The sequence below is a fragment of the Pelodiscus sinensis genome, chromosome 1 (genome assembly GCF_052426305.1).
Source record: "Pelodiscus sinensis isolate ZL-2025 chromosome 1, ASM5242630v1, whole genome shotgun sequence".
NCBI classification, from domain to species: domain Eukaryota; kingdom Metazoa; phylum Chordata; order Testudines; family Trionychidae; genus Pelodiscus; species Pelodiscus sinensis.
The window spans coordinates 27,421,462-27,440,603 of NC_143052.1; the positions used below are offsets into that span (position 1 = coordinate 27,421,462).

A 19,142-nucleotide genomic window follows, 5' to 3' on the forward strand; every position below is an offset into this window, starting at 1 on the left:
AGGCGGGGGTGGAGGAGAAGAAAGAGACAGTGAATAGATAAAACTTAAACAATAATCGCTCTAGCAGTTCTCCTAAGGACAGACAAAACATGTCGATAGTTAAAATAGTTACAGGAGTCTGTTAAGAACTGTTAGCACCTCCGTTGTTTGGTTGGTTAAGTTATTAAAAGGTGGAAGATAACGTGTGAGCCATCCAATATCCTTGTTTAGACCATTAACTTCATTCACAAGTTTAATTCTTATGTTAAGTTCCAATCCTTCTCTGTGTATTTGGCTTGTGTAATTGGTCTGAAACAAAACGGTGACTTTAATCTTCCTGGACACTCATTAATGGATCTTCAAGTGTTCTCCAACAGGTTTTTGTGGTGCCTTTTCAGATATCTGATTTGTGTCCGTTAATTCTTTCCCATAGTGATTTTCCAGTTTGGCCAATATACATGGCAGTGGGGCATTGCTCACATTTGATAGTATAGATCACATTAGTGGATGTGCAGTTAGATGAGCCTTTGGTTTGGTGGCTGATGTCATTGGGTCCAGTGATGAAATCGCTGGTATAGATGTGTGTGCAGAGTTGGCAGTGGGGCTGATTGTAGGGATGGGTTCCAGGATGATTATGATGGAGGTGTGTTGCGAGGCTACAGGAAAGAATTTGACACTAGGTGGTTGGTTGTCTGTAAGCGAGAAAAGGCCTCTGAGAATGAAGGGTCATTTTCCAGGATAAGAACCTAAGAATGGCCATACTGGGTCAGACCAAAGATCCATCTAGTGCAGTCTCCTGTCTGCCGACAGTGGCCAGTGCCAGGTGCCCCAGAGGGGGTGGACCGAAGACAATGATCAAGCAATTTGTCTCCTGCCATTGATAAACAGAGGTCAGGGACACCATTCCTTACCCCTTGGCTAATAGCCTTTTATGGACCTAACCTCCATGAATTTATCTAGCTCTTTTTTAAACTCTGTTATAGTCCTAGCCTTCATAGCCTCCTCTGGCAAGGAGTTCCACAGGTTGACTGTGTGCTGTGTGAAGAAGAACTTCATTTCATTTAGTTTTAAACCTGCTACCCATTAATTTCATTTGGAGTCCTCTAGTTCAGTGTTTCCCAAACTATGGGCCGCGGCGAAAAAAATACCGGGCCTCAGCATGCCTGGTGGCTGCCGGCAGGGCCGGCCTTAGGCCGATTCAGGCCCCACGCCCCTGAACCCGGAAGTGCCGGCGAGTTACAGAGCCGGGGGCCCTGCTCCACCGATATGTGGAGCTAGGTTTCTCCCCTGGCTCTGCCTGGCGTGGGCGCGGGTTCCCCTGTGCCGGCCCCCCGCACATCCTCCCACCCCGCACTGCCCCCAGAGCGTCCCAGCCGTGCGCGGCTCCTCCTCACTGCCTGCTGCTACCCATGTGCGGTGTTGCACGTGGGCAGGGAGGATGCCCGGGCGTGTCGTGACCTCATGGCCCAGGATTTTAAAAGTCTTCGGAGGCATGTGGCGGAGCCACACTAGCTCTGGCGGCCTCCGGCCCCGCAATGTGGAAGGCAGAAGGTAGGGAATGGGCTTGGGCGGAGGTGAGCAGGTGGCGGCGGTGGGCTTGTGCGGAGGGGGAGGAGTGGAAGGAGAAGGGGCTTGGGAGGTGAAGGCACCAAGGGACCGTGCAGGAGAGAGACACAAATGCCAGGGGGCCAAGTGCAGACAATGAGGAAAAGGGCAGGAGGGGAGGTGTCAGTGGGAGGGGGGACAGGGTGATGCTGGGAGAGGAGAGGGGAAGGGCATTGGTGGCTGGAGGAGGAGGTGCTGGGAGAAGGCTTGAAAGAAAGGGTGGGCATGAGAGAGGTGGGGATGGAGCAAGTCATGTGTGTGGGCACTGAGGGGCAGGAGGGGATGGGGCAGAGTGGTGAGGGGTGGGTATTAGGGGAAAAAGGGGGCAGGGGCAGTAAGGGAAGGGGGAGGCACCAGGAGGGTGCAGGGCTAAGGAAAGGTGCAGGTGCCAGGGGATTCTGGGGTGAGAAGGAGGGGAGAGCTGGCCATTGGAAGCAGCACTGGACGGGAGAATCTGGGCAGGCTGGGGACATTGGGGGGCCAGTGGAAGCAGGGCTGCCGGGGGGTGTGAGGTTGGGGGCAGGGATCTGGCTGGGGAAGATTTGGAGTGGAGGGGAGAAGCGGCCGCTGACTGGAGGGCTGGATGCGGGCAGTGGGGCTGGCCAAAGGAGATTGGGAGGAGAAGCGGGGGGGACCTGGCTGTCCGGGAGGGGGTTGGGGGAAGTGGGGATGGCCAGAGGCACAGCGGGGGGAGCAGGAGGGAGGAATGAATCGGCCTGCGGGGAGTGGGACTGACACGGCTATATGTAGATCTTGGGATGCTGCCCCTGTCGTCCCCCTGCCCCCTCCCCCCCCCCCCCCTCCCCCAAAGCACAAAGCATGAGTTAGTCCGGCCCGGGGATTCTATTGTGTCTCCCCCTCCCCCCCCTCGAGTAGTTGCGAGCTGTCTGTCTGGTAAACACACTCGTTCAGCCTGAGCACATTTACCAGCCAGGCAGTTCGAAACTACAAACTGATACATCTAGTAATAATACAACTTACCTAATGAGAAAATACCAGATGTGTTATATGTCTGGTATTTTCTCTGTTTTGTATGTGTTTATATTTTTGGGTTGCAAAAAGCAGTATTGGGGGGGAAAAAAAGGGTTCAAACTAAAGTTAAAAGTTTGGGAAACCCTGGTCTAACCAGCTTTCTGTCTCTTACACTCCATTTATCCAATACATATTCCTTAACTTGCTGGCAAAAATATTGTGGGTGATCATATCAAAAGCTTTGTTAAAGCTGGCACTAGGAGTTTTGGACCAGAAACAACTTATTTGCATATTCATCATTTGAATAATGAATATGCAAATATGCAAATGAACATTACCAGTCCTCCAAAAGTTCGTGAATGGATTTACTGGTCCCAGTGTCAAAAAGTTTGGGAACCCCTGCTCTAGTTCTTATCTTATAGGAACAAGTAAATAACTTCTCTTTATTCACCCTCTCCACACCACTCATGATTTTATATACCTCTATTATATCTCCCCTCAGTCTCCTCTTTTCTAAACTGAAAAGTGACAGACTCTTTAGCCTCTCTTCATATGGGACCTGATCCAAACCCCTAATCATTTTAGTTTCCCTCTTCTGAACCTTTTCTAATGCCAAAATATCTTTTTTGGGGGTGAGGAGACCACATCTGTACGCAGAATTCAAGGTGTGGGCATACCATAGTTTTATACAGAGGCAGTAAGATATTCTGTGTCTTATTTTCTATCCATTTTTTAAAAAATAATTCCTAATATCCTATTTGCTTTTTTGACTGCTGCTGCACACTGCGTGGATGTTTTCAGAGAACTATCCATGATCACTCCAAGATCTCTTTCCTGATTAGTTGCAGCTAAATTAGCCCCCATCATGTTGTATGTATAGTTGGGGTTATTTTTTTCCAATATGCATTACTTTACACTTATCCACATTAAATTTCATTTGCTATTTTGTTACCCAATCACTCAGTTTGGTGAGATCTTTTTGAAGTTCTTCACAGTCTGCTTTCATTTAGACTATCTTGAACAGTTTAGTATTGTCCACAAACTTTGTCACCTCACTGCTTACCCCTTTCTCTAGATCATTTATGGGTTGTAGATTGTTCATAATGCATTGGAGGGGTTTAAGTAGTGTAATGTACTGTAGGTGATAAGTGGAATTTTACTGCTTTCTCTTCTGGGCCTGTCTCGAAGTAATTCATGTCTGGGTACTTTTTTGGCTCTATTGATCTGTTTTTTCATTTCTCTGGGTGGGTATTTATTTTTAAAAATGCTCTATATAGATCCTGTAGGTATTTGTTTCTGTCTGTGGGGTTGGAGCAAATACTCTTATATCTTAGGGCTTGGCTGTTTACAATAGATTTGAGAAATGTGTCTGGGATGGAAACTAGAGGCATTAAGGTAAGTGTAGTGGTCGGTAGGTTTCTGGTATAGGGTGGTGGAAATTTGTCCATCATTTAATAGTACTGTAGTGTCAAGGAAGTGGATTTCTTATGTGGACTGAGGGTGGTGGTGGGGTGGGAGTTGTTGAAATCCCTGTAAAATTCTTCAAGGGTTTCTTTCCGATGGGTCCATATGATGACGTAATCAATGTAGTATAGGTAGAGAAGGGGCATTAGGGGGCAAGAGGTGAGGAAGTGTTCAAGGTCTGCGATAAAGACGTTGGCATATTGTGGTGCAATGCGGGTGCCTGTGGCTGTGCCGCTGACTTGAAGATACAAATTGTCTCTGAATTGGAAGTAGTTGTGGGTGAGGACAAAGTCGAAAGGATGATTAGGGCAGCTAGCCTCTCAGTTCTAGTCTTGGTGTGTTCTTTTCCTATCAGTCAGGAAAGGCATGTTCAGTGGGGTGGGAAAGAGTATGGGGGTGTTCTGACAAAGCAATATGTGTAGGGAAGAATAATAGAGAAGCTGGAAGGGGAGATAAATGAAGAGCAAAACTAAGCAGATTTAAAAAACAAAACAAAATGCTCATTGCATTTAAGATAGTAATACTAAGTACATACATGGTTCCTAAATGTTACTTTATCATGTACATAATTTCTTACCATATACAGTAAAACTCGAATAGTCCGGCATCCAATTGTACAGCACTCCCAATAGTCTGGCATCAAAATGGCAAGAGCCTAGTGAGTGAGCTTTGACAAAAAAACGAGTCACAAGGCGGCAGCAGCAGCAGCAGCTGAACCGAGCAAAACCGGATAGGACCGAGTCAGCCTGCCACTGGCATTGTGTGACGCTGGATAGTGCTTGTGCTACAATAAAAAGGGTTAAACGTTTTGTTAGCTTTTTTTTTATTGCTTTTGCACATTGATCAGAAGTCTTTTAGAGAATTATCCACAATGATTCCACTATCTCTTTCTTGAGTGGTAAACACTAATTTAGATCCCTTCTTTTTGTATGGATAGTTCGGATTATATTTTCCAATATGCACTCTTTTGCCACTGATCATCACTGAATTTCATTTGCCATTTTGGGGTGTGTGTGTGTGTGTGTGTGTGTGTGTGTGTGTGTGTGTGTGTATATATATATATATATATATATATAAATAAATAACCATCTTATAGTACCTCCTAATAGTCCAGCATATCCGATAATCCTTTGGCTAGGTCCCAAAGGTTCTGGATTATCGGAAGTCTACTGTATATTGGTTCATTAGCCTGTTTATAAACCGACCCGCCTCCCCCCAAGATGGAAAAAGTAAAAATGGCAAAATGCTATGATCCTTTCATACCCTGATGAGCTAGGAACTGCAGTTTGCCAGCTACTGAAATACTGGTCTGGTTAAGTTAGTGATACATCAGGACATTTTGTTTGCCTGGAGCACTACAGCTCCCTGTATCTGTGATCTGCTCTTTCTGGCTAACAGGATTGGCGGGCAGTGGCGGCCAGCAGGTCCTTCAGCCTCTGCTGCTTCCCGCAGCTCCCAGCCACTGGGAGCTGAGGGACTCCATGCACTCAAACGCTCCAGGTAAACAAACCTCCCGGGATGCCAGCTGGGCCAGGAGCCACATTTATTGACTCCTGTTGTACATCACCGATGATAGAATGTCAGTTCTGGACTTCTTTTTAAAAAATGTGTTAAGTTTTTATTTTTATTTAAATTGTATCTGCATTAAATTTGTCTAATTTATTTCACAAAATGCTAGACCTTACAAGTCAGTCAGAAAAATACAGTGAATGATAGTACTACGGCAATGGTATCAGTCTACTACTGTGCAATTTGATCTCTTCATGCATGTTGACCACTGGACCTCCTAAGTCTCTTGTCAATCTGAAAATATAATGGGCAGAATCTATGAAATCTGTAATAAAATTTAAACAGCTAGTTATCTCCACAGACATACCAAACTACGGGGTTGCTTTGAAATAAACACAGAACAATTATAATTTGACAGTGATAAAGCAGATTACATTGCTCTATAAAGTCCTCTAAAATCTATAACTAAACTATTTTCTAAGATTTTGATACTAGTTAAAATGAACAATGGTGAAATCAAAAGAAAACTGTCTGCTTCTGATAGTGTTCAAAATTAAAGTTGTTAGGGCATACAGAAGCAAACAGTTGCGCTGCTGCTCATGAATTCTGTATCAATGAGACGCATATAAGAGAATGATGAAAAAATAAAATACTGAAAGACATGCCTAGAAGCAAGAAAAAAATGTCTGAGGTGTGCTTCATGTCCTGGACTGGAGAAAGATCTCATTGATTGGGTTATTGAATGTTGACAAAATGGGTACCTTGTTACTAGAACCTAAATTTGTCTGTGTTCTCTGCAAATGCTTAAAAGAGAACAAATACAAGATAGCAATCCAATATTTGTCAATGAGTGGATTGGTGTACTTGCTTCATAAACCATCAAGGTCTCTGTCTTCCTCCGTGAACAAAGATGGCACAAAAGCTGCCAAGAGACCTGGGAGAATAAAATTAGTCTTTCTAAAGATTCATAATAAAACATCAAAAGGAATATGCGTTTGAGCTGTCACAAATAGGAAATATGAATGAAACAATGACATTTGATCTCCCAAGCAACATAACGGTAACTGGTGTTGCTTAGAAGACAGTTGTAATTAAAACCACTGACCATAAAAATCCAATTTTCAGTTGTTTTATCATATATGGTCAGTGGATCAAAGCTTCCTCCTGTTGTTTTTAGAAGAAAAACGTTGCCTAAAAACATGAATTTTCCTGTGGGTGTGCACATGAAAGTGGGACTATTGAAAAGCTGGAAGTGTGGAATAAGAGACCGGGAGCACTTCTCAAGAAACCAGCTATGTTTGAAACATGATCAGGACACTGTGTGTGTGTGTGTGTGTGTGTGTGTGTGTGTGTGTGTGTATAATATAGTATTATGAGCGAAAGCTCCCCTCTTTCTCTCTCTGTGTATATAAACACATTTTTTCTGAGGGATAACAGAGTGACATCATCTGTATTCTCATGCTGCCGCCCACCTCCTGCTGCCGCCCACCTCCATCTCTGTCCTCAACCGCTTGCTGGGGCCAGTGTTGGTGCCATCCCTTTCAGACATGGGCTGCTCTGACTCCTGCTTCATGCCCCAGTGGGCTGTGCTGCCAGAGAGGAGCTGCTGGGACTGGGTCCCCTCCACCATCCAAGCCTGACCTGCGCGCCCGTCACCTGTCCCCTCTCCCCAACACACACACACACTCACCGGTGCAGCTCTCTGGGCCACGCTGGCTCCCCTTCCTCCTGGCCAGACACCTACCTCCAGCCTGCTTCTGCACCCTACCCTGCTCTTGCACCCTCCAACCTGGCCAAACACCCTGACCCCAGCTTGCTCTTGCCCTCTCCCCCCTGGACACATACCTATCCCCAGAGAGAGGGGGGTTGGTAAGCAGGGGGTGCAGTCCTCTAGCGATACTATTATATATATTTTTTTGTTGATCTCTAAGGTACCACAGGACTACTAGTTTTTAAAGTTAGACTAACAGGGCTACCCTTCTGAGATCTTTAAGACCAGGTGAAATGTGGCCAAACAAGAAAAAGAAAACTACTTTGGCTGTAATACTTGAAGGCGTAACTTCTGTTCTATAACTGCTTAGTGTCTGTTTAAACAAACACTTTAAAAGCTTTAGAGGGGTAGCTGAGTTAGGTTTTTTTTTTAAAGTTTTTCTTGTTGTAGACTAATAGTCTAGTAGTAGCACCTTAAAGACTAACAAAACATGTAAATGGTATCATGAGCTTTTGTGGGCACAACCCACTTCAGGTGACCAGAGTGTTGGAAGTCCAGATCCAAGAAACCCTTTAAAGATAGTCTACACAAAATGTGGTCTGACTGGATGTGCTCAGGCATGACAAAGTTGACAAAAGGCGAGAATCTTACGAAGCCCGAAATCAATTTGGTCATCCTGGTGATTCAAGGATGTGTAGGAATCCATTCTCTTGGAAATAATAGAAAAATCATTTAGGAAATGTCAGCAATGCGCTGGATGGGTCACAAGACACCATATTTGCTGATGACATGATGGAAGCTGAGCATAAGGAATCTGAGGGCGACATTGCTGACCTCTACTATGATGATCAGGGCTTGCCGAACCGCAGCGAGCCCCGCTTGCCAGCTGTGCTGTCCGGCGATCCGCGCATGAGCAGATCGTTTTGCACATGTGCAGATCACCCGAACCTGGCTCTTCCGAGTTACAATCTACTCGTCACGGGCGAGTAGATTGTATTATTTGTAAAGCCCTGATGATGATGCAGAAGCAGCTATAGTTTAATGAACTGTTTGGTGAATTGGAGACTGATTTGGACTTTGAAGGATTTTAAGACTTAAAAGTGCATTAGCATGATATGAGACTTTAAAACATGGATTGTAATTTTGAAGATATATGAACACATTCAGTTTTTATAATAGATTTGTTAGATTACATCAGAATAAATCTTTTTAAACTTCTGCATGTTTATTATGACTACAACACCTAAAATATAGCAGGGTTAGCAAACTTCAGTTCCCAGCCCAGCAGCATAAGCAGCATCAGGGTGTTTTGTGTACCTGGAGTGTCTGCAGCCACATAACCCTTCAACTCCCAGTGGACCTTTTCAGGGAAGTGGCAGCCAGCATGTCCCTTGGCTGTGCTGTTTCCTGCAACTCCCATTGGTTGGGAATGGCAAATCATAGCCACTGGAAGCGGAGGGGTTTCATGCCTATGAACACTCCAGGTACACAAAATGTCCCTGTGCGCCAGTGTCTTATCTGGTGGCCGGAACTGAAGTTTGCCAATCCCTGATCTACAACAATAATGTAGACCCATTTATAAGCCAGCCTTGCTGTTTGACGTGTCTCTTTTTTACTAAAAAAAATAAATTGGATTACGAATGAGTATATATGGTAATTGCCATAGGGATATTACATAGGGGTGTAAAGCGATTAGTTGAGTAGTCGACTACCTGATATACCTAGGGTTATCACTACTTGCTTTCCTCCACACAGAGGTAGCAAGGAGGAGGGGAGCAGGAGCCAATGCTGGGGAGAGCTGGCTCAAAAGCTGGTTTCCCCCCAGCACTGTCTCTACAGGTGAGGGGCTGCAAGGGAGGAAGAGGTGCAGCAGGGGACCTACACTGCTGCAGCTCTGCTTTTTGTGGCTCTTGTTACATTTAAAAAGCAGAGCCACAGTGGTCATGGAGCTGGCACGAGCTGCTCGGTCCCTGCTCGCCCCGCCCTGGGATCAAACTCCCTTATCGACTAATCGAGTAGTCGATGGACTTAACCACTACTTAACATCCCAAATATTACATGAGCACAAATACAGAAAAGAGCCATGATTTAAAAAAAAAAAGTGTGTTTTTTGACTTACTGGGACAGAAGAGACAATGCTTTCCTCCATTTTTCCTTCCTCCCCGAACACCACCAAACTTCCTACCCTGATTTTAAATGTTGCTGGTGGTGTAAAATAAACTGCTCTAAATTGCAAACTTGAATTTAAAGATGCATTTGTTAACTTTTCTTCATAAAAGTTTTGTGCGGTCATGCTTGGTAATCTTGCTACATTTGATAACTAGTTTATAAAGAGTTAACAGTATTGAACAGATGTTATAAGCATGTTACAAACATGAGTAGAATGTGTTATGGATGGTTATAACAGTTCATTAATTGAAACATCTAGTAACTTAACTCTTTATACCTTGTATTAAAGATACATTTAAAAAATATAGTGTGATAATCTTTCTGACTTAGTAGTAATGTCTTTTAATGTTATGTTTATGTTTGTGTTCATAAATCAGTTGGTTTTTTGGGTGAAGTTAACTTTATTTTTTTTTTTAATAAGCCTGAATGGTACCTAACTCAGGTACTCATGTGGACTGGAAATCACGCTAAATTTCTTGACGATAAAATCCAGCCAATATTGGACAAGGCAGGCTCTTCAGTCAATGCAAGGGTAAGCAAATATGTTATGTATAATTTATATACATCCAAATTCCAGAGGTGGTTCAAGTAATTACAACTTCGTTAACTTTATTGAATCTATGATAGGGCTGAAGTTAGTCCAAGAAAGAGTTTTAAAACTGCATAAATATTAGCAATGCCAACTTGCAGTTTCTATCTACTTTCATGACTTCTTTTTCCTTCCTTGAAGCTTGAATTTTCTCGTGCTCTGGTAATGCTGATTTTGGAGAAGTTGGCTGCTGATATCCCTTGCCTGTTGTATGACGATAATCTCTTTTGTCATCTTGTGGATGAGGTGCTTCTATTTGAGAGAGATCTATATACTGTTCATGGATATCTCAGCACCTTTCCCAGTTGTATGCATATTCTGTCTGAAGAAACCTGTTTTCAAAGATGGCTAACTGTGGAAAGAAAATGTAAGATTTAATATGCTTGTTTTTTATTTATTTATTTTTTTTTTTTTTTTTTTTTTAAGTATGAAGACTTAATCATATAATACTTTTAAAATAGTTCTAGTAAGTTAGGATAAGTCACATGACTAAGTGTTAGATTAGGCCCACAATTTTTATGCAAGACTGCTCTATTTGTTTTTTAAGCAACACTTGTTAATGCTACCATAATTGGTATGCTGTTGACTCTGGACTCTGTGGTTTTGTAGTTTTGTCTACGTATGTGCATAGGTGAAGGAATTTAAATTGATGGGATAAGTTAGAAAAGATAACTTCCTTTTCTTTTACTGTAGTTTATTAATTCTTATGGAGATGAGTAACAGTTAAAATGGAAACAGAAGTATAAGGGAGCATGTAAAGGACACTAAATGGAAGATGACACCCTGACATCTATTAGAAGGGAAGAGAAAGTGGAGTGTGTGAAAGGAGCTATGAGAAAAGCAAGAGAGATGCAGGCTTGAATATAGAAAAGGAGTTATTTTCCTGGGAAAATCACTGCAATACACAAGTGTGAGTGAGACTCTTATACAGAAAATAGGGAGAGAGATGCTGTTATCTGCTTGGCAGGCAGGGATCTGCCTAAACTAGAATGGAAGATACCGGAGGTTGTTTGATTGCTGCCTCTTTTGAAGTAGTATCTATTTCTGATTGTGAATTGCAAGCAGGAAATCTCTTTGGAGTTCAGTGTTTTAGGTTGTTCTAGCATGATACTATCAGGGAGGACCACCTCCCTTATAACTTTTAGTCCAATGATAAGAGTATTTGCTTGGGATGTGGGAGACTCCTTATTCAAGTCCTCCTTTTTGGCTATGGAATATTCTTGGGGGTGGGAGAGAGGGCAGTCTGTCAATTTCCAGTCAAAGCTGTTGTACTGTGGCTAAATATTTAAAGAGTCACAAAAAGGAGTAGATCCTGGATCTCCCGCATCCTGGGTGGATGTGCTAAACACCAAGCTGTAAGTCATAGAATCCTAGGGCTGGAAGACACCTCAGGAGGTCATTGAGTCCAACCCCAGCTAAAACATCCCAGCAAGGGCTTTGTCAAGCCAGGACTTGAAATCTCCATCTCGAGGTTTTTACCACCTCTCTAGATAAAACCATTGCAGTGCTTCACCACTTTTCTAGTGAAATAGTTTTGCCTAATATCCAATCTAGACCTTCCCCACTGTAATATTAGACCATTGCTCCTTGTTCTGCCATCCTTCACTACCGAGAACAGCTTCTCTCCATCCTTTTTGGAACCTCTCTTCAGGAAGTTGAAGGCTGCTATTAAATCCTCCCCCGCCGCCTTCTCTTCTGCAGACTAAATAAGCCCAAATCCCTCAATGTCTTCTCATAGGTCATGTGCTCCAGCCCTCTAATCATTTTGGTTGCCCTCCGCTGGACCCTCTCCAGTGCTTCCACATCCTTTATGTAGTGGTGCCCCCAGAACTGAATACAATACTCCAGATGTGGCCTCACCAGTGCTGAATAAAGGGGAATTATCACTTCTCTAGATCTACTGGAAATGCTCCTCCTAATGCACCCTAATATGCCATTAGTCTTCTTGGCTAAAAGGGCACTTTGTGACTCATGTCCAGCTTCTCATCCACTGTAATCCCCAGGTCCTTTTCTGCTGAACTGCTACTTAGCCAGTTGGTCCCCAGCCTGTAACAGTGCTTAGGATTTTTCTGTCCCAGGTGCAGGACTCTGCACTTGTCCTTGTTAAACCTCATCAGATTTCTTTTGGTCCAATCCTGCAGTTTTTCTAGGTCACTCTGGACCCTATCCCTACCCTCCAACATATATCCCTCTTCCCCCTAGCTTAGTGTCATACGCAAACTTGCTGAGGGTGCAATCCATCCCCTCATCCTAGTCATTAATAAAGATGTTGAACAAAACAGACACTAGAACCGATCCTTGGGGCACTCCACTTGAAACCAACTGCCAACCAGACATCGAGCCATTGGTTACTACCCGTTGGGCCTGACAATCTAGCCAGTTTTCTATCCACTTTACGGTCCTTTTAACCAATCCATGGTTCCTTAATTTGCTGGCAAGAATATTGTGGGAGACAATAGCTTTGTTAAAGTCAAGGTATATCCTGTCCACTTACTTCCCCATGTCCACAGAGCCAGTTACTTTATCATAGAAGCAAATCAGGTTGGTCAGGCAGGACTTGCCCTTGGTGAATCCATATTGACTATTTCTGATCACTTTCCTCTCTTCTAAATGCTTCAAAATGGATTCCTTGAGGATCCCCTCTGTGATTTTTCTGGGAACCGAGGTATGGCTGGCTGATCTGTAGTTCCCTGGATTGTCCTTTTTCCCTCTTTTAAAAATGGGCACTCATGCTTATGCAGATGTGGATGCATGCACCCTCCCCCTGCTCCAATGACTCTTTAAATATGCCATCATGCAACAACTTCAATAGGTGCGAGATTAAAGGATTCCCTACATCAAAATATCCTATGATCCAATGGTAAGAACCCTCAAGTGAGAAATAGCAGATCCACTTCAAGTCTGTTCTTCTCTGCAGGTGGAGTGGGGACTTGAACTAGTGGTGTCTGCAGGTGGAGTGGAGTACCTGAACCAGTGGACTAAAAATTATTTTTGGAAGCTTGCCTTCCTGTCTCTTCACCCCACTGCAAAGTTCTTTTGTGTAAATTTCTGAGGTGCCAATCCAAAAAGTATACCCAAATGCTACAGATCAGATTGGGCTCCTCAGCCAAGACAGACAGATTTCCCCTGAAGAAGTGGGTTGTGCCCATGGAAGCTCATGATACCATCTACATATTTTGTTAGTCTTTAAGGTGCTACTGGATTAGACGACTCGTTTTTTGAAAGATTTTCTGGATTTTCCATGGTGTGACTAGCTTTAAGTCTAATGTGGGAGATGAGCACTTGGATGTCCACAGGGAGGCAGCACACAGACATGCTCAGAAGCAGAACTTTTCCTGGAAAAAGCTTAGGTATTCAGAGAGTTTAGGTGCCTTCACGGTATCAGTTTATTATTAAATTTTGTATTTTATGATTAATTTTTTTATTTAAAAATTATACAAACTATGTATTTGTCAGAAGAAATTTTAAATATGTAAACTTCAAAGCAATTTTAAGTAAGAAATATATTACTATTTAAATTATGAAACATTTTTGTGTGCCTGTCAGTTGCTCTTCAAAAGATGGACTCTATACTTTCATCTGAAGCTGCCTGGGTATCACAATATAAAGATATCACTGATGTAGATGAAATGAAAGTCCCAGATTGTGCTGAAACTTTTACGACTCTGTTACAGGTTATTACAGGTAATTATAAAACTTGAGACACTTGACTTCCTCAGATGAATTCTCCTGAATAAGAACTCTAACTTGTATAAAAACAAGAAGCCCTGTGGCATCGTAGAGACTAGGGATGTAAGCGACTAGTTGACTATTTGATAAACAAATGCTATCAGAGAGAGGCAGCAAGGTGGGGAGAGTGGGATCTGGTGCTGGGGGGAACTGGCTTAAAAGCTGGTTCCCCAAGCACCGTCTTCGTGGGGAAAAGGGGCAGCAGTGTAGCGGAACTGGCGGTACTTCTGCCTTTGAAATGTAGCAAGGGCTCTTGCTACATTTCAAAAGCAGAAGCACTGCGGGGAACCTGGTGTGAGCTGGGGACTCTCAGTCCTCTGCTGGCCCTGTGCTCCCTGCTTTTGAAATGTACAAGAGTTCCAGGAGGACATTTCAAAACCAAAGCACTGGGCCAGCAGGGAGACTGTTTGAATCCCCAGCAGGCCGTGCTCCCCGTGGAGCTTTTGCCTTTGAAATGTAGCAAGAAGCATCAGGGCTCTTGCTACATTTCAAAGGCGGAGACACCCTTATCGAGTAATCGAATAATCCATGCAGATTACATCAACTGTTTGATTAGTTGATTAATCTAAATTTAGCATCCTTATTAGAGACTAATAAAAATAGATGGAATCATGAGCTTTTGTGGGTAAAACCCACTTCATCAGATCAATTGATGAAGTAGGTTTTACCCATGAAAACTCATGATTCTGTCTATTTTTGTTAGTCTTTAAGGGAATGTCTACACTAGGAAATTATGTTGAAATAATAACTCAATTCAACTTAACTCCTGATTTTACAAAATCGAAATAGCATGTCCTAACTACAGGGAAGCATCAAAATCAGTCTGAGGCAAGCTCCGTTAATGTGGACATGCCTCCTCAACTTAGAGCCCCAGGAACTGCTGGGGAGTAATTAGTTCAAATTACTCTGGGGTATAGTTATTTTGAAATAGCAGCACTGGAGCTTCCACACTGATGCTATTTCGAATTGATTTCAAAATTAGTGTTATTCCCCGAGGAAAGCAGGAGTACTGTTATTTTGAGTACTGTTATAACGGGATTGGTAGTGTGGATGCTCCACTTATAAATGTGAACTAAGGGGGATTATTTCAAAATAATACCCTAGGGTATGTCTACACTACCCCGCTAGTTCAAACTAGCGGGGTAATGTAGGCATACCGCAATTGCAAATGAAGCCCGGGATTTGAATTTCCCGGGCTTCATTTGCATAAGCGGGGCGCCGCCATTTTTAAATCCCCGCTCGTTCGAACCCCATGCCGCGCGGCTACACGCGGCACGAACTAGGTAGTTCGAACTAGGCTTCCTAGTTCGAACTACCGTTACTCCTCGTGGAATGAGGAGTAACGGTAGTTCGAACTAGGAAGCCTAGTTCGAACTACCTAGTTCGTGCCGCGTGTAGCCGCGCGGCACGAGGTTCGAACGAGCGGGGATTTAAAAATGGCGGCGCCCCGCTTATGCAAATGAAGCCCGGGAAATTCAAATCCCGCTTCATTTGCAATTGCGGTATGCCTACATTACCCCGCTAGTTCGAACTAGGTAGTGTAGACATACCCCTAGTGTAGATCAGCAGGTAGATGCCACAGAACTACTCATTTTTCTTAAAGTTGCATACTAACATGGCTATTCCTCTGATACTTTCTAATTTTTATAGTTCAATAAGAAAATCTACATTTAAATGCTGGTGGTTATGGAGCCATCAAAGGAGTAAGAAATAGAACTGTTGTATGATTTTACATTTTAACAACTAAATGGAATTTTTGTTCCCTTGTTCTATCGAACTTTAATAAATCTAGTAATAAAGATCAAACTTTTATATTTCTACTAATTTCTAGTGATACATCTGATTATTTCCACTAGAAACATTTAAATTTAAGAGAAGATAAATTGAATTCATATGTTGTTTATGTGTAGCAATTAAATAAAATATCCTGTTATCTCTTTTGAAGATTTCAGCCCAGAGAATGGCTGAGTGATCAGAAATGAATTCCTGAAAACTTTAGGTAACTTACTCTCCCTGTAGAAAGGCTAAGTAAGAGCAGATGAACATCAAGGACATTTGATTATTAAATGTGTATCTGTCACTTCTTGTGGGAAGATTTGAGGACCACCTAATATACTCAGATTTTTTTTCCTGAAAGCACACTTGAAAAAACAAAATTAAATACAAAATGCTATAGTGAAATCAACAAAACAACCATTTATTTAGGCCTCAGTCTTGCAGAAACTTCCATATACTGTACACTTAACTTTATACAATGTGAGTAGTTCCATTGACTTCAGTGGAACTATTGGGGTGTAAAATTAAGCATGATGCGTGTAAGTTTTTGTAGGTTTGTGACCACAATACTTACCTTGTTAAAAAGCTCTCTTAATTGCTCTGGAAAATGAAAATTTTTACATCCATCTCTCCAGACAGGTATAAGAACCTTCCTATGGCATCTAGAAAACTACAATTCTTAGAGTTACAAAAAGACCTAGTTGATGACTTCAGAATACGGTTAACTCAAGTTATGAAGGAAGAGACTAGAGCTTCGTTAGCCTTCCGTTATTGTGCCATTCTTAATGCGGTTAACTACATCGCAACAGTATTAGCTGACTGGGCTGACAATGTTGTGAGTAATTACTGTTTTACATAAAGATACAAACTAGTGGTATCACATGATGATGCCTAACTAAATCCACCTCATTCATCTCAGTATTTTAAGATGCAGAATTAATCATGAATCCTGAAAAAACAGAACCAGATGTAAATTCTAATACAGTGAAAGGTGATTAATATAAGAATAATTTATAACCTTAAATAATTCTTAAATCCTTTTGTTTTTGTGCACTCTACCCAAATATCTAAAGCAGATTAGTTTCCTGTAAGCTGGCATTGCACCATGAGCATTCTGCAGTATCTTGTTGCATGGAAAACCACCTATGGATCCTATTCTGTTAACCCTTATATGAGTAATCTGGTAGAAATCAATGAGACCGCTCATGTGTAAGATTTGCTGGAGTTGGGTGGGTGAGCTAGGGAAGGTTCCATATTCTTTGGATGCCCTTCTCAAGGAAACCAGGTGAATTTAGTAGGGGAAGGATTATTTTGTCCATTATATCTAGAGCTATACTTCACTCTTACAGCCAACAGTCCTCCTCTTCCTATGTGTGACCTAGCATCTGCAGAGTGCTCCATATTCTGTAAGAAGAAAGCACTATTGTTTCATACTAACTTTATCTTGTTTTCTTGCCTGTCTGCCCAGGAAGCAATACTCCCAGCCTTTAGTTTGCTGTGTATAGTATAATGTATCTAAAACGTATAATCAAGCTGCTGAATTTTCAGGTCAACCCATGCTTCTAAATACACAAGGATTCTAGTTTACAAGATTTTTTTTTTTATGCTGAAGCAGGTTTGCTTGATTTTTTTTTTAAGTATCTTTTCCTAATGCCATAAGACATTACTTCTCAGCACATATCTATACACCTAGTTAGTGATAGGGAATTGCTGATGCTTCATGTGAAACTGAGAAGCCAGGCGTATCTGACAGATAGGTCTCTGTGGATTTGGAGCATCCATAAGGGAATGTTTTGTGTTAATTACTTATGTTTAGACCCTGATTCTATATTGCAGTCTACTAGTGGAGACTTGGGGAGATCACTATTAACCTCAGAGGTTTGGGTAATGAGTCCTAATTCAGAATCTAGCCTGTTTCTGTATATTTAAGCATGTAACTTTGTTAATGAATACCTATTAAAATAAATAACTAAAAAAACCTGGAAATGTTGAAATGCAGTGTTTTAATGTTAGATCTGATAGCAGCTATATATATCACCATACTATTTAATTTATATCTTTATAAAATTTAATTCAGAAACTTTACCTCAGTATTGTTTTTAGTTTAAGGGATCATTTCTTAAAATGTAAATTCTGTCCAGGTGTTAATTTCTGAAATTGGAACTTAGGAGCCCATATCATTTAGTCCAGAAGAAAATTTGACTTTTCAGTTGGTTCTTTTTTAGTATGTTGTAAGGTCAGATGGGATATAACAGCTTTCCATGTCCATCACTGGGATTAAATCACTATATTCTATACTCATTTTGAGACAATAGAAATAGTTACAAGATTTTTTTTATAACCTTTTTCTATTTCAAAACAAGTTGCTAGTTTATAAAAGCCTTAGGGCAGGGCTACTCAACTTTGGAAGCCTCGGGGCTGCAATGATACATACAGAACATGCTGAGGGCTGCAACTGAAGCATGGTTACATATAAATGCAAATAGCTTCTTTCATACTGACAGGCATAAATACAAAGCACTTCTCACAATGCCCTGGTGCTCTCAGCACTTCCTATCTGGGGGCTAGAAATGCCGACACCCTGTACCTGTTTGTACACCCAGCCAGCCCATCCTTTTGCATCTTTCAGTGCTCACCCTGCCTGGGAGATGCTTCACTGTTGTGGAGTGTGTTCCCAGTGGAGGGCATGGTCAAAGGATCCCACCTGTGTTGAGTCCCACGTAAACCCAAACTGCACTGCAGGCTGCAAACAAACAAACAGGCCGTGGGCCACATGCAGCCCATAGGCCACGTGTTGAGTATCCCTGCCTTAGGGAAACATGTTACCAGCTGAAGCTATGCATATTAAAGTACTAAATAAAAAAGCTAACCTGGTAAAACCCTTTTTGTTCTAGCATATATGTCTAAATCTCTTTTTGTTTCTGTAGTTCTTCTTAGAGCTTCAGCAGGCTGCGCTGGAAGTTTGTGCAGACAGTAGTGCTCTCAGTAAGCTACAGCTAGGACAGCTAGCTTGTATGGAAAGCTCTGTCTTTGATGACATGATTAACCTCCTAGAACGTCTAAAACATGACATGTTAACCCGCCAAGTAGATCATGTCTTCAGGGAAGTCAAAGATGCTGCAAAGCTTTACAAAAAAGAAAGGTAAGTCTTTGTGTTAATGTCTTCTGATAATTTGTTATACACTTAAGACTTTTGATTAAAAAAACTGTATAATGTAAAAATCTAGGTCTCTGAATTAGATGAGATTTTGGAAAGTGTTCTCTGGTATTCCTAAATATAAATATATATTTAGGTAGATTGTGATTTTTCTAAGGCACTATCCTGCAAATAGTGGATGCACACTGCAGCAGGGACTCTTATCTGACACTTATTGTTTCTTTGAGACTTCTAAGGAGCAAGTTTGATAAACTTCAGGACTACCTCTATTTTCAAGAACCCTTAATATATTGATGCATACTTGCTCCTGGGTAAAATTGGTAGGCTACTTTCTAAAATAATGTCTTTTTTTTTTTTGGGGGGGGGGGGGGCTTGTTCCTACACACTTGCAGTTTTTTTTCTCAGGTGTCCTATCTTACATTCCTTTAACTAAAATGTAGGCTTGATATTATTAGATGATGATGCAAATTATCTTGGTGTGG

The 19,142-nt window shown here is 42.0% G+C and overlaps 1 protein-coding gene across 6 annotated transcripts in view; it reads left to right on the forward strand.

Annotated features, from left to right (window-relative positions):
* RINT1 (RAD50 interactor 1) overlaps positions 1-19,142 on the forward strand; it is a 31,758-nt gene that overhangs the window by 8,446 nt on the left and 4,170 nt on the right. For all 6 annotated transcript variants that reach the window (XM_006137555.5, XM_006137552.5, XM_006137551.5 and 3 more), the window contains exons 7-11: positions 9,831-9,941; positions 10,140-10,365; positions 13,545-13,682; positions 16,139-16,338; positions 18,431-18,645. In XM_006137555.5, the coding sequence (XP_006137617.1) occupies positions 9,831-9,941; positions 10,140-10,365; positions 13,545-13,682; positions 16,139-16,338; positions 18,431-18,645 (890 nt within the window). The remainder of the gene's footprint in view (positions 1-9,830; positions 9,942-10,139; positions 10,366-13,544; positions 13,683-16,138; positions 16,339-18,430; positions 18,646-19,142) is intronic.